General features: G+C 47.4%; 2 protein-coding genes across 2 annotated transcripts; one reads left to right on the top strand and one right to left on the bottom strand.

The window, feature by feature from the left end:
• Positions 1-2,133: 2,133 nt before the first annotated feature.
• LOC119435488 (putative tricarboxylate transport protein, mitochondrial) lies at positions 2,134-12,883 on the bottom strand. The gene is made up of 6 exons (XM_037702331.2): positions 12,734-12,883; positions 12,462-12,619; positions 6,960-7,167; positions 5,755-5,978; positions 3,873-4,093; positions 2,134-2,269 (listed from the first exon to the last, which is right to left on the bottom strand). The coding sequence occupies exons 2-6, from the start codon at positions 12,583-12,585 to the stop codon at positions 2,192-2,194; spliced, it is 855 nt and encodes a 284-aa protein (XP_037558259.1). The 5' UTR covers positions 12,586-12,619; positions 12,734-12,883; the 3' UTR covers positions 2,134-2,191.
• Positions 12,884-13,353: 470 nt separating this feature from the next.
• Positions 13,354-14,358, top strand: LOC119435489 (sedoheptulokinase). Its single transcript, XM_037702332.2, has one exon. The coding sequence runs from the start codon at positions 13,596-13,598 to the stop codon at positions 14,238-14,240; it is 645 nt and encodes a 214-aa protein (XP_037558260.1). The 5' UTR covers positions 13,354-13,595; the 3' UTR covers positions 14,241-14,358.
• The last annotated feature ends 816 nt before the right edge of the window (positions 14,359-15,174 follow it).

The following is a 15,174-nucleotide window of genomic DNA, read 5'->3' as shown; positions in this document are numbered from 1 at the left end:
AATTTTTTTTTCTCCAAATTTTGGACTACCAAGTTGGGGGTATGGCCCTTACACGAGTCTAAACTGCAGTAGCATCTGCTTCCACTGCCGCAGCCAATCAATTCACGTGTTGAGAGTAACATAGCCAATAGTGATCGATTAGGAACACAACCTCAGATCGCGCATTGAGTGTGCAGCAATCTCGGAGGTAGCAAAGCAATGCACTGGGCATACTGCAATGCAGCATGGATTGCTTACTCTTAGTATGCAAACAAGCACCCATGCATGGTGCAAAGCATGAAGTTTGCTAGAAAAATCACTTGAGAGAACTCCGGCACAGTGATGGTTCAATTACTATGGGAATGATCGGTAGTAGGGGTGTGAAAATACCAAACAGTAGATTGTGAATCAAATAGCAAATAGAATAAAAAAAAAGCTGTACAGTGGAATCTCGATGATACGATCACGGCTAATACGAATTTCCGGATGATACGAATTTTTCTGTGGTCCCGGCTGAGCCTCAGTACTTTGCACCGTGCTAGAGAACGGTTGTTACGAAACGATTATCGATCCGCATCGGTTGATACGAATAAACGCCGCCCCACCGATGGCCGCGAAAGAGAACAGCGCGCAGGCATGGGCTTTCTCCCTTTCTCTTTTGGTGCGGAGGCGCGGATGCGGCGCCGGACAGTGCGGAGGTCGCGACTGGGCGCGAAGAGTTTGGTTTGACGCGGTGGCGCTTTTCTTGCTTTTGCGCGCGGCCGCGGCAACGAGGGAAGGTTCATGCGGTCTATCGCTTCAATGGAAACTGAGGGGCGTAAGCACAGCGCATACGAAGGTCAGAGCTGTGTGGAGAAAGCTTTCAAGATACGGTGTGCGTGACAACCCCGACAGCCGGCACAGGCGCAAAGTACAAGGACGCATTTGTTGGCAGAGTAGAAGCCGCCCCCCCCCCCCCCTCCCTCCATGCCTCCCTCCTGCGCTGCCTTCCCGCTTTGCTCCTTTCGGTGCGAGATTGCGTCGCCAGTTACCCTTGCGCCCGGTTGCAAGATACGCATTTGGTGCCCCACAGCACAGCGTCGGAAAAGGCCACGTTGTAGCCAATTCTGCACTATAAACAGTTACGTTATAAGTGATCTATACTGTAAATGCTTTTTACGTGTGCGTGCCTGAGTGAGTTCACCTCCGACTCTTTAATTTAGCTAGTTTTAATTGTGTTTCAATGATACGAATTTCGGCTAATACGAATATTTTTCGTGACCCCGTGAGATTCGTTTCATCGAGATTTCACTGTATATCGAATCAAATACCACAAAATTTAACGTAAAGTTCTGCGCTTACAAATACTGTGCAAGAAAATGTGGTACTGCACATGCTCAAGAGTCTACTCGCATTACGTAACGAGAATGTTTCTAGCTATCAATAACTTAGGTACTTCAGAATTGAGACGTATAGTATGGTTTACTCTTGATGAACACTGAGTGATGTATGCCAGCATTGATAACACCCGAGTTTGCATGCGAAGGTCTGGAAAATATTTTTTACCAGTAGAATGTCTGTCGAATAGAATCAAGTGCTTTTTCAAGACCCTCTGAAGCGGAAGAAATAGAGATATTCTGCTGGATACCAAGGAGGTTTATCAGTTTAATAGTGGGCCATATTGTGCTAAATGGCAATTTGTTATTGCTTAAGTTTTGCTTTCCAGTTTTCCTCCAGAAAACAAAAGAATTTTTCCATATTTATGACGCATGGTTTCTATGTGTTATCGTCAGCTTGTTAAGGCTAATTTATGCAACAAGACAAAAGCGGGTATCGCACAATATGCGACTTGGCGCTAACGGTAAAGAACGGGCGCCCTTTTTTTACTGTCGGGTTCGGCGTTGCTGCCTGTCATAGGCTCTCAAACTGGAGGCCCACAGCAGCATTGAGAAAGTGGCAGTCTCAAATGTAAACCTCAACTTCCACATGTTTAAAGCCAGGGCGTTGCGTTTGATAAGGTCAGAAAATGCACATTAAAAGCTGCTGACTTGTTAGGAAAACACACAGTCACTTATTAGGAGTGCCATAATAAACTAGGTCCGTATTTGACGAGGTTTACTGCAGTTTGTGCAAAGCAATCTTATTTTTTTAATTCTTCACAATACTTAGTAGACACGGCCGAACAAGTGGAAACATTCATGGCACACGTCAGAAGAAGGCAAACAAAAGGAACTTACGCAGGGAAGCCCTCATGCCTGGCAATCTGCAAAATGCAGTCCAACGTATTCTTGTACTTGTGTGCATCGAGGCCCTGCAAATAGTGTGGAAAAAATTTATAAATAAATAAAGAAATAAAGAGCAGTGAAAATGCGCACTGGTAGACAGAACCAGAGCTTTACACTTAAATCACTAGAGGGAAACCTGGCGCTGCAATCACTCGGCACCTGTGAATGGGCAGCACAGTAAAACCTAGTTATTACGATTTTCACGAAAATGGAAGAAATGTCTGAATTGTACAAATGTTGAATTATTGAACACACTAAAGAAAACAATAAACGAATGTTTAGTTCACCAGCATGCCCTTACTTAGCAGCATGTTTCCACAGGACCGATCAGTATTCAACTGGAACATAAGCGCATTTTGCCACAAATTCCGAGGATGCATTTCCCAAAGCAGGTGGCAAGAGCAGGATTTCTGATAAATGGATAAAACTTCAATGCTGATCGTTTTAATTTTGCAAGTTTGACATGTGCCCTAAACTGAATGTGCCTGTGTGAGAATAGGGAAAATGTCAAATGAAGCTGGCAGTGTGTCCCGACGTATTTTTCTGCATCTTGTTTATTTGACCTGGTTGATATTTCTATCAATTTTGTTGGTCCCGTCAGGGTCGAATTAAGGAAGTCGACTGTACTTTTTAATAATAGATTGAATGTTATGCTATGCAGTATTTGCTTGATACCGAATTTAAGTATTCGGAATTCAAATTATTGGGACCGAACCAATATCAATTTGAAAATGTACAACCGTCAGTTTTGTATCAGTAAGGTCAGTTCGTCAGTTTTGGTTTCGGTGACCAATTCACATTGCCACTGACACAGCTCAGCCAAGACAAGCCAAAAACAAAGCCTCCAATAGACTAACATGTCACCGATTGATTTTTGAATTACTGAACTTTTGGATTCCGCACGGCGTCTTTTTCAATTTGTCTGATATTATTCGCACACATGGTGCTGAAAAATCTGGAAAATGGCACCATTAAGGTTGTCTCCTACATCCTCGCTTTACTTGGCACATCATTTCTCCGCGACCAAACCGCAACTTCAGTTGCCAACACGTGGCGAAGCAGCGCTGATAAGGTCCAACAGCCAAGGCAGTGTCAGCGTAATGAAAATTAGCCTAAACCATTACGAGAAGTATGCCGTTTGAGTGACTCATCAGTGATTCATGCCGAAGATTACATTACACCCACGAGATAAACTGAGGGCCATAGAGGTGGACGTGTAGGTGCGCCGGCACGACCGCCGGTGATTAGCTGTAAACTACACCGAGCGTTAGGTTTGTCTGTGCTTTTACTGGATGAAATGAGCTAAGCAGGCGTGCAGGTAGAAAGCGCCGAGCCTAAAATGCTGACACCGCGCAGTTGGCGCAATGAAGGTTGCATCCGAAATTAGCACTCATTTTGGACTGCCAGATTTTTTGGAGGTTTGCACAGTCCCTAGGGAGGCTAAAAAATCGGACTTTGACTGTAGATAGTGTTGTGCCTTTTGCGTCCTCTGCCTCACATTATGACTCCGAATAAAAAAATCTGTTGATAGTCGACGCATTGTCCTGTCTGTTTCACCTGTCTTGTCATCTGCGCTGTCTCGCCATAACAACCAAATAAGCCACCTTTTTAAGAATGAAGGGACCTTACCTGCATGCGTGTTTTGACCACATCGATGGGCGTGTTCCCAAAGACGGAGGCAGCTCCGGCAAATGCACCAAACATGCCAACCACCAGCTTGTTGACCGGCTTGTTAGGATCCCCACCTCGGTACCAGTCCTTGAGCGTCTCCATGACGAAGAAGCGAATTGCCTGGTTGCTGCCCTGCTTCATGATTGTGGCTGTCACACCTTGATATGTACCCTTAATGCCTGCGAGAAAAAGAGCACAAACTTGTCAGGCTCACCTGCAATCTAGACAATGCGCTACCAAGTCGAAAAAATGAAAAGTGGGAGACCACGTATGCTAGCGTACCAGAAGCCTCCTTGAAGAAAAAAAAAAAAAAAAAAGCTTCATTACTTCAACTCCATAGTTAGCACATCTGTTGCTTTATCACCTCAATTTTAAAGGTCCCCTCACCAGGTCTGGCCATTTTGAACTAAGAAGCGCAGTGCATACAATGCGCACTAATGATTGTGCCTGCGAAGTATTACACTGCTAAGCGCCGCAAAAAGAGCTTAAATTTCAAACCAAATGCCGTTGGCTCTCAGCCGGAGAGTCGATGGCTATCACTCAAGTGCGCCTACGTACATGGCAGTGCTGCGACATCGCTCATAGTAACATGGCGAATTATTCAAGGCAACAGCCGTTATTCGTTTAATCTGCTACTGAAATAGATGAATTAAAGTTTAGAGAATAAATAGAACATACAAACCGAATGTCTGAGTGTCTATGGTTTACTTCGTACTGTAGCAAGAGTATGTACTTTCATTTCGTTGGCTTTTTCCCACATGGTGCAGTTGCGTGCGCAAAGAGCGAAACTGTCCTTTTCTCAATTTACAGCTGATGAAAGTGCTGCTTTGCTATCAAAGGCAATGAGTAGCCACAAACATGGACACTGAGAAGAGATTCTTCCATATAGAGCAGGAGCGTGACCCAGTTTTTGTGCGTTGACACCATTCCTGTCAGCCAAAAGAACAACGTCAAAATGGTGCTACTCTCTTAGGCAAACCTAACCTAATCGTCTCAGTGACTCCGGGCGCACCTGCGAGGACTCTCTGAAAATCACAGCTGGTGGAGCAGACCAGAATGCTTAGCTCAGCCAAGATCAAACTGGCCTTTAGAACCAGCTCTATATCCACATTTTAATGAGGAACCAGAATGTGACATGCTACTTGTCCCCTTTCAAGTGCCAAAAGAAGTTGACATGCTGATGGACTTAAAGAAGTTCAGCAAATTGCAAAATTTCCTGCGAGCGATTACATGAATACTTTGGCTTGCGGATCGATGGGCAAATGCATTGATGTGCATTTGTCTAGCTCCACGATGGCAGTGGAGATTTAAACAGGCCTGTCGGTGGCTGTGCACATGCCACATGGCAATCATTTAGCAACCCACTCAAAATAAAATATCTAGGATTATTTTCTCATAGACAGTGTCCATCGCATCACCCCTACGCGGAGTTTGTTACTCTGAACAAGTTGCCCTCAACCCCAAGTTTTCAAAGAATTCAAGGAGCACATTTTCAAGGAGTTTTAAGGGCCCTTGAATCTCCTTGTCAAAATTCAATGGTTATCAAGGATTTCAAGGAGGTGTACGAGCCCTGGTTGTGAGCCATTACTGCTCTTGGCAACCGCATGTTCCAGCAGTTGGCTGGAACAAAAGTCATCGACCAAGAAAGTCTCCAGTTCTGAACAAAAAGAGGTACATTCTTTCCTTGGAACATCATAATACACAATTTTACATTTACCAGATGATGACACTATGGTGACCCTTACTAAGGAGTTACCAAGGCGATAGCAACACCATGTGGTGCAGCTGCAAATGCAGCCAGAACGGCTTCGTACGAACTATCGCCATAGAGCAGACTCACCCTCGGTGCGGATAATCTCACGTACACCATGGAAGAAGCCCTTGTACTTGGGGTTAGGGGAGGCCTGGTCGTTGATGAACTTCACCTTTACCGTCTCCATGGGAGTGACCGCCAGGATAGCCTCCGAGACACCTGCACCCAGTCCGCACAGCAGCCGCATGTGTGGAGAGAGGTTGCCTCGCGAGTCGACGCTACGTTTCTTCAAGGCCTCAAATGCCCCAAACCTGCGGATAATTTGCGACATGCAGGCACAGTGAGCTTGCCAACTCAGTACACAAGTAGTGTTCTGAACTATAGATTTCTCTCTATACACTAGTGATCTAAACACATACGAAAAAAAAAAAAATGTCTTGCACTGAAAGACTTGCTTATCCTCGGGAACCAACTTAACTTGCACCAGATGCAATACACTGTCGTAAAGACTAAAGACGCTGTGGACAGCCACATATTGCACGTTTTCATGTGCGCCTTTTCTCATTTAGTAGGAACACTGCAGTGAACAATGATCAAGTCACACACAACTGCTCACTAACTACAAGTACCGCAAACTGCAGTATATTTAGGAGCTGGTGATGCGTTATTATATATAACAAAGCCAAAAGTTTCAATGGCAACAACAGCCGAATCGGTCTACCTATGTTGATATGTTTAAAGCAGCCGTCTAATTAAGGACCTGAATAACCACCCTCCAAAGAAAAATTAATTAAATTTGAGGGTTTTGCGTGCCAAAACAACAATATGATTATGATTTATAAGGCATGCAGAAGTGGGGCACCCCGATTAATTTTGACCCCTTGGGTTTCCTTAAGGTGCCCCTAAATCTAATACAGAGGTGTTTTTGTATTTAGCCCCCAACGAAATGCGGCCACAGTGGCCAGGGTTTGATCCCACGACCTCGTGCTTAGCAGCGCAACACCATAGCGACTAAGCAGCCACTGCGGGTAAGCATTTTTCTTGCACGTGTTCGCTTCAATGCAGTCACATCCTAAGCACACCCTCCCAAGCTTTTGCAACCTCTTCAAGAGTAGAAACCAATAATTTCTGGCTTTTTAGGTAACTATGAAAACCAAATTCTGGACCACTGGCCATTCAACACACCTGTGCCACACAACCTCAGTAGCTCAACTTAGGTTCAGGTCTGCACAAGGGCACAGGTGGTCAGCTTGGCAGAGTCACTGAACCACTAGCACAAGCGCTACACTTGCCTGACAGCTGACTTTGGTACGGATCCGTAGACAAGCACACTAAGCCCCCGGTAGAGTCCTGCGACGCCGTGCGAGCGCACCGTCTGGCGCACCACGTCTGCGATGCCGTTGTACCGAGGCTTTGCTGACCGTTCGTCCAGTTGCAGTTGTGTCTTCACATACTCAGTGGGGAAAGTGATGCAGATTTCAATGCCACCGGTGATGCCACCTGCAGCCATAAGAGGGTGCATGTTAAGTACTCATTTAATTTGAAATTCTATTCTAATTATTAGGTTAAAATAATTATGCACATCCGTAGTCTTATTGTTGTAAGTAAACGTTGAAACATCCATACTCACCCCTAAAATGTTTACATCCTGTTAGAGTCGCTCAGGGCCTCTTAGAGAGGAGTCCCGGAAAGTTTCCAAGTTTATATGCAGGTGTTTAAGCAGATCTGCGATAAGCCACGAACACGCCCTAGCAACTTATGGGTTGAGGGTCCTTCATTTCTGGTTTTTACACATATATATTTTTAATTTGGGGGGTATAAATAGAGCGTTATATTTGAAAAGGAAAATGGGAGAAATCGGGGTTCTTGCTCTCTGCAGTCTAATCTTCGGGAGTTTCCTGGTAACTTTCACAAGCGATTAACAAAGGCAATGAGCTTCTTTTCGACACAAACATTTTATTTAGATAAGTGAAATCATTCACAGGAACATAACAAGGAAAGCTGCTTGCTAGTCATGTGACGAACATATCTATAGAATTCCTCATTGGTAGGCATCATTTGCACTTCTTAAAGAAACCACATGCAGCAACAACAAACAGACGTTCAGGCGGTCCCTTGTTTACTTGGTTCTTTGCATTTTTTTTATCAATGGAAAAAAAAAAAATCAACGCACAAATAGCAGTGAACATGGGCATGCTTACCGTGAGGTGCGATGCTTTGCCTCATCTTACATGCCCTAGTTAACTTACATCATTTGTATTTTGAGCATTTTTGTGCCCATCCTAGACCTTTCGGACCTCTGAACGCACCTTAGTTGGGAAAACGTCCTCTCACAGTAAATGTTGCAATGCACAGCAATGTCAGTGCTGCTGTGCATAGTGGGCAGCGGTGTCCTACCAGTAAGCGAGTTTGTGAATGCTGTTCTTCGGGCTTCGTTCTGGGAGATAGTTTAAAGTCATCGTTTAGAAAAATGCACATCAATATTGATGCGATTCAGTAGAGGGATGTAGTTAATGATTGACTGACTGAGCTGACTTTTCCGACAAGGATGCATAACAGTGCTGAGTAGCAATACATTAGGCTGATTGTCGTCCTTTTAGCAATGGAATTTCGCTGCAATGCCCTAGCCCAATGCAATCTCCTGCAGAAATCAACTGGCATGGGGCGGGTTACTATTGACGAAAAGCGGTGGCAGGTCCAGAGGTACTAAAACCTACCATGAGCCAAACGATGTTTACCCCCCCCCCCCATTTCGGTTGCCGCGTGGCATAACTTCAGTATGAAATTAAATGTAAGCATGCTGGCCCATTTCGTGCAGATACTGTACACTTGACTTTAGGATGTTTTGCCCATAATCCATCGTTCATAGTCTTCAGGTTGGTCTTTATTTCATTTTACACCTGTCGTGCCTTGTCTGGAAACAATGAGTGGAAAGCTGTTCCCAGGATTCAGCATTCAGTGTGCACATTGAGTGAGTGAAAACGGGGAAATAATGGTGTCATAGGATAGTGTCTTGCGAAAGCTGGCGCTGCCTGATGTGATGGTCCCTCCTAATTGGACATGAGACGTAGCATTTGGGCATCTGCATTTTTGCTTGCACTTTACGAAAGGACGGAACTTGAGAAACCGGGCTTAACCCGAGTTTCACAAGACTTGTTCGGGTGCAAAAATCGGGAATTATCAGGCTTTACCAGAAAAGGAAGAGTCCTACTATTGGGCTAGAAGATAAGATGTATTGGTGGCTCTCAACTAACTATAATTACCTGTGCCCCCCTGCGTTCTCCCATACCAGGGGATCATGAGATGAATACGTCAGGGCCCCGCTTTTCTCGCTTTTTTGCTGCGCAGCACACTTTCGTTGACGGTCTCGCGCTTGAGCTGCTGCATTTGATTTGCGTGCTGTGCACGAGAACACCCGACTAGCGGTATAAGTCAGTGCTACACAAACGCTGACACAAGTAGATCACAGAGCATGGTCGCAAGCAACAAAGCAGATGAAACAGAAGTACATCTCTCTTGCTACGGTACGAAGTAAAACAAGGACACGCAGACATTCGGTTTATAGGTTTTATTATTTCTCCAAACTTTAATTGGTCTATTCTAGCAACAGATTAAACAAATAACTGATGCCTTGAATAATTCTCGAAGTCACTTGTCACTGCAAGTCGCAGCACGGCGATGTACGTAGGCGCACTTGCGCAATAGATGTCGACTCTCCCGCTGGTAACCAGGCGCCCGCGAGGAGAAGGGCAAACGGCGTTTGGTTTGAAAGTTCTTTCCTTGGTGCGTTGGGATGTAATACTTAGCAGACACGATCGTTATCGCACATTGTATGCACTGCGCTGAACAGCTCAAAATGGCCAGACGTGGTGAGGGGCCCTTTAATTAAGTCTCTCACTTCCCAAGTCTTTTTAAGCCTTAAAATTTGGCACTTATCTCACAATGTCCCATAAATGGAATATGTGCCTGCCAGTGTTGTAGACCCTTCTGCTACCTTCCCCAATATATGCATTCAGAAATATATATGTTTAGTAAAATGTACATTTTCTAAAGAAAATCACTAGCAATGTGTGGGGTAGGATCTGCATCGGTGGCAGTCACATTCTCTACTTATGCGACACTGCATTGTTTGCACAGTTATGACAAACAGCTGAGTCAGCTATAGCTCTTGGACGATGATACTCAGGCAGGACCAATGAGGAGCGTAGCATCATATGCTCAATATCAAAGCATTTCAGAGAGCTATGCTTGAGCTTCTCTGTTCACCAACACCACCACACACCACTTCACTCGTACCCACCTCATGAAATACCAACAAGTACATATATGCGCATCCACAAGCTGTTGCTCATTTACATTTTACGATTTCCTGCCAGGACAGGCGTTTGTGCTGAGCTTTTCAAGGCAAGATGCAGCATCTGTGTTGCACGTGGTTTGTACAACCGAAATTCAGAGCCCGAAAGTTGCATGAAATGTCTGTGTGCATGGAGTAATAAACAACACTCGTCATACAAGGAATATTGCAGGAGTTAATGTTACAACAAGGCATGAAAACAGTCCCCTTGTCGAAATGTTGGCTCCAGGCACAACCCTTACCTGACCACCGTCGATCACTTTAAGCCTATGTTCTTATGAGCTGCTGTTTCCTGAACAGAAATTAAGGCAACTAGCACTTAAATTTGAATAGGCCTGGAGCCCTTTGTAAGGGGAACATAATCCACCGTGTCTTAAAAATTGGTGGCCTATCCATCCTTTTCAAGATGATTGGTGATTTTAATGTGATTAGCAATCTATCTTACGATGGGTGCGTAATTGATATGTTTTATACAACGATTATTATGAAAAGCGGCACCTACCCAGTGCCACTTACTCCGTGACCCAAATTGGCATCAAGGAGGTTAGTGACCCAAGTTGGTCCGACGGTTGCTTTTGAACCCAGGCTCCCTCAGCACATCAGCCTGATGCACAACTCTTTTGACCAAGCATGTTTCTCTCTCTCTTTCTCCTTTTGACCATGGATTACAAAGTGACCTAAATTGGTGGGAACGAGGTTTGGCACAAACATACACACGGACGTACCGCAAACGGAGTAAAGCTCCAAAAGAATCTTAATCGCATTAACAGTGGTCGACTGCTCCAGTGACATTCCTTGTTCAACCACTGTTGATCACTCCGGGGAACATGAGCACTTCCCTAGGTGTTGTCTTTCTATACATGTACATCAAACTTTCCTTCACTGAAGGCAAGCTGCTGTAATTAAACCCAAGCAAGGAATCTGACAATTCTGGTCCCACCTTACCTCGCTTGAATTTTTTTCTCTATCCTACAGCAGCATGCATTTCAAGAGATCAGGTATGCTGTTGGAGCTCTGAAATTCCTGGGAGAGCAACCATATTTTGATTGCACTGCCTGATGGGAAATGAAAAATAAATACACAGCTGCAGCTGCTCAGTACATAGGTGCAGGTCAGTTCTCCCGCTCACACAAGCATTTTTGTTTTGTCTTTTTTTTTTTTTCGGTCGTCGCACACTTATGCGAGCTTCCTGGAAGCCATCTGCCAGCCAGGAGCATTGCCAGCCGCCCAGCAGACCCACGAGCGTCCTCGGTTAGGCCAATGGCTGAGTTTCGCTACGTGCTGACGACGCGCGTACGGGAAGGTGATGCGAGATTGGTTTCATCCTTTCGTCAAAGAGTGTGACGTCACGAGACGCACAACAAGGCGCCGTGACGGGGGCGCAGGCGGAAACATGGGATCTTGTTCTATCATTCGTCGCGATCGGGAAAACAAGGCACGCGCGGTGTCGGTGTATCGCGATACGGCTGCACAAGACAAGCCACTGTAATAAGATCGCGGGCAACGACACAAAGGGAAAGAAAGCGACAAAATGAAAAGCAATCGGGGCGACGCGAAACTAGCTTGCAAGGAAATCAAGTGCGAGAAGTGTTATTTTCAAGGAGCTAGGTACAGATACATTTCGCCGAAGGTCGGAATACTGCCCGAAGGTCGCTCAGCCGAATGACGGTCCTCGTTACGAAACAGCCGCGCAACCTAAGGATCAAGCGTAATCGGCGCAACCTTCGGCTGATACGAACACATATTACGACGAGTAGCGCTTCAGCTGGGCCGAAGCACTGCGCGCGCGCACACAAGCGCAGCAACTACCGGCGTTTCTGCGAGAATTTTCCGCGGGCCCGCACTTTTTACACTTATAACTGGGCGTACGTTCTCGACGTTCGATCGAGGGTTTTCACGTTGGAAAGTACAGGTCCTCGGAAATTTACGCGACGTGATCGAGAGGCCAATGAGGGGACTGGAAAATAAACGCGCGCTCTGAGCACGTCGCGCGACCGGACCGGTGCTGATTACGCGCACGGACAAGCGGTGCGGATGGCCGGTCTCGAGATAAAAACCGAGAGAATGACTTGAGATAGACACATGGCGCGAGAACAAGCAGGCTCCTAGACGGCGGGACGCGATAAAAAGTATCTTAATTTCGCTCTTTAAACCGGCCACCCGATGGGCTGGACGGCGCGGTTCGTCGCCCGATGCCAGCTGCCTTTCGAAGTTGTCATCCCATTCCGCCAAAAATTCTTGCGAAAGCAAACCTCCGTCGGTTGCATAAATCAAATGTCAAGTATGTGCGGCGGATCCGGGCAATGCAAATGCAAAACACGCGAGCTAGAACTTCACCGCGGCCAAAGCGGAAAACACTTGGAACACCGCAACTGTCGCTATGTGTTCGCGCTAGTGAGAGAGCTGAAACGAATTTGTTTTCCGTATTCTGCGCCCTTACCGGCGACAATTCCTTTCGTAGTCTTCTGCGACGGCAGAAACGATGACGCTGCCAAAGCGGCGCCGCTAGTGGCCATGTGCGGCCTTCCGAACGGGCTGCGAAACTTGGCTCCGTCCTTGTCCATGCTTTGCCTTCCGAGTAGCCGCCTCGCCAACCACCTGCAAACACACGACGACGCCTTCCGTTGAACGCACAGAAAATATACAACTTTGCTAACGTTATTTTTACCGGAGTGGCTAGTGAACCTAGCCTCTCAGCGTAGATAGACGTACCGTTTAGGGACTCTCCGACCGGCGACCCAACACCACACGTACGGCTGCTAAAACTCACTCGAACTACTTGGCGGATCGCCGATCAGTTGATGATCGCTCAAAGGACGAGCCCCCGGAACGAACCAATCGCACGGCAGAGACGGACCGGCTGTTTTCTGAAACGACTAGTGAGGGAGTAGCGTGATTAGTAGTCTTCAGAAATAATACCAACATTTTCACCGCTACCGAAATCGTGGCGCTAAACTCAATACCATCACAAATGTAAATTTTTTTTGTGTTACGGAAAACAATATATACTTTGTTATTATTATGAAAATATATTTATTAACGGTTGTTGTATAGTTATAGTCTATAAAACTTAGATGTTGTGAAAGTATTTAAAACTAACGCTTCCGTGCAAGGCGCCACATTATCCCTGGCGGCAAACATCCAAGAACTCCGCAGCCAGCGTAAGTAGCCGTACTATGCTTATGTAGCAACTTTCACTCATACGCGTCTGGTGGCCACTCTGTGCGTGCTTCTGCGCGAACGGTGGTTTCGCTTCAGTTTTCCTTCGCCAGACACACCCTCTCGCCCACCGAGACAACGCAAAAGAGAGAGCGCGAAACCGAAAGCGGAGGTATGGTAGCGGAGGGGCGGCGGCGATAACGAGACAAACTGTCTGCGGCCGGCCGCTCGCTGCGGCAGACGCCGGCGGTGTGCTCAGCGTCGCGGCGTGCGTGTAGTGTGCGCGTGCGATCGAGGAGGTGTGCTTCGCGTACCGTGTTGTGCGCGCGTTACGGCGCCTCGGTGTTTTGGAGCCGCGAAGCTATCGGCGAGCCCGTCAATACAGTGCCGAGAAGACGCGATCGTCGTCGCGACCATGACTTCGGCGACGCCGGATCGCGCGGTCACTTCGAAGGGCCTGGTCCTGGGAGTGGACCTGGGCACGACCACAGTCAAGGCGTGCCTCGTCTCGTCCGAAGGCGGCTCCGCGGTCTCGTCGCTGTCGCGCGAGACGAAGGCGACCCTCGCCAGCGACCTGGGTTCTCTGGGCAGCGAGCAGGACGCGCACAGGATCTGCACCGCGCTGCAGTTCTGCCTGTCGCAGCTGCCCAAGGAACAGTTGGCTCGCGTGACGCGCGTCGCCGTCTCGGGGCAGATGCACGGCGTCGTCCTCTGGCGACGCGACAGCGGCTGGAAGCGCAACGCGTTCGGACGCTTCGACGTGGACGTGGTGAGCGCGCTGTACACCTGGCAGGACGGACGCTGCTCGGCGAGCTTCCTCGAGTCCCTGCCCAGGCCCCGCTCGCACTTGCGGCTTAGCTCGGGCCACGGCTGCGCCACGCTCTTCTGGCTGCTCAAGCATCGGCCGCGCGAGCTAGAGCGGTTCGACCGCGCGGGCGCCGTTCAAGACTTGGTGGTGGCCATGCTGTGCGGCCTCGACAGGCCGGTCATGTCGACGCAGACGGCGGCGTCGTGGGGATACTTCGACACCGTCGACGGGCAGTGGAACACCGACCTGTGAGTGATATGAGTATTCTTTCGCGCGCTATTCTTGTATGCTTCCCATTTCTTGCATTCCAGAGCTCCGTGGTCTCTTCAAAAGAGCTTGCTCTTCGATTTGCTTGCCAGCGCATGTGATGGAGCGGTCATTCGTGTAAACCACTGTGACAGCCCATTTTTTTTTCTATTTTACTTTCACGAGCCTAATCCTCGCGCCTAATTCCTCTTCAAATGCGGCCATATCACTGTCACGCTCACTGGCGTCTCGCGCTTGTTTTGATCGTGACGCCTTCCAAGTTTCAACTGCAGAACACTCTTCAACCCGCCGTGTTCGTCGACCAAATATCAGCGTCACTTTGTTGCATTGTGGCTGGCACGCCAGCGTGTGGCGTGCGCGTTTATCGTGACGCCGAACTTATCGCGCTTGGGCATCCATCCGCACGTTTGAAGCTTCTGTTCTAATGGTTTTCACTGTTGCATGCGAGAATTATGCGTTGAATGCGTTTGGCGAAGCCTCAAAATGCAGCGGATGCTTTTTTAATGGGCGCCGCGCGTTCCCGTCATACACCGGACACGTGCCGAGGCTTAACGTGTGCGTCGGGTGGCCGATGCCGAAGAAGTATGCTGGAATCTGCACGGAAAGCCGTCTCGTTGCAAAGTCATCTTCATCTATAACCGGGGAAAAACGTTACCTTGAAACGCTGACAGAAATTTGCGAGGGCGAAGAGCGAATCTGCGCGTTGTATTTAGTGCATGCGCGTTATATGTTCGCGAACTTTGAAGGGAGATTTTAAGCTTACCACAGCCTTGTTGCCGTTGAAATTTTGCAGTGTGTTCACATTTGGTCCGTGAGGTAGTTGGCATTGTTCGCCTGAAAAAAAAAAAAAAAAAAAAAAGAAACAGTGGCATAACGGTTGTAGTGGTACGTAGACTCTTTGCACAGAAGTTATTAAACC

Source organism: Dermacentor silvarum, unplaced genomic scaffold, assembly GCF_013339745.2.
Source record: "Dermacentor silvarum isolate Dsil-2018 unplaced genomic scaffold, BIME_Dsil_1.4 Seq751, whole genome shotgun sequence".
Taxonomy (NCBI): Eukaryota; Metazoa; Arthropoda; class Arachnida; order Ixodida; family Ixodidae; genus Dermacentor; species Dermacentor silvarum.
This window is presented reverse-complemented; position numbering and strand designations above follow the sequence as displayed.

Coding starts and splice junctions, on each gene's coding strand:
- LOC119435489 (XM_037702332.2), top strand. CDS start 13,596: ATGACTTCGGCGACGCCGGATCGCGCGGTCACTTCGAAGGGCCTGGTC.
- LOC119435488 (XM_037702331.2), bottom strand. CDS start 12,585: ATGGACAAGGACGGAGCCAAGTTTCGCAGCCCGTTCGGAAGGCCGCAC. Junction 7,168..12,461: donor TACGAAAGGAATTGTCGCCG/GTAAGGGCGCAG, acceptor TTATGGCTGCAG/GTGGCATCACCGGTGGCATT. Junction 5,979..6,959: donor GTACCAAAGTCAGCTGTCAG/GCAAGTGTAGCG, acceptor AATTATCCGCAG/GTTTGGGGCATTTGAGGCCT.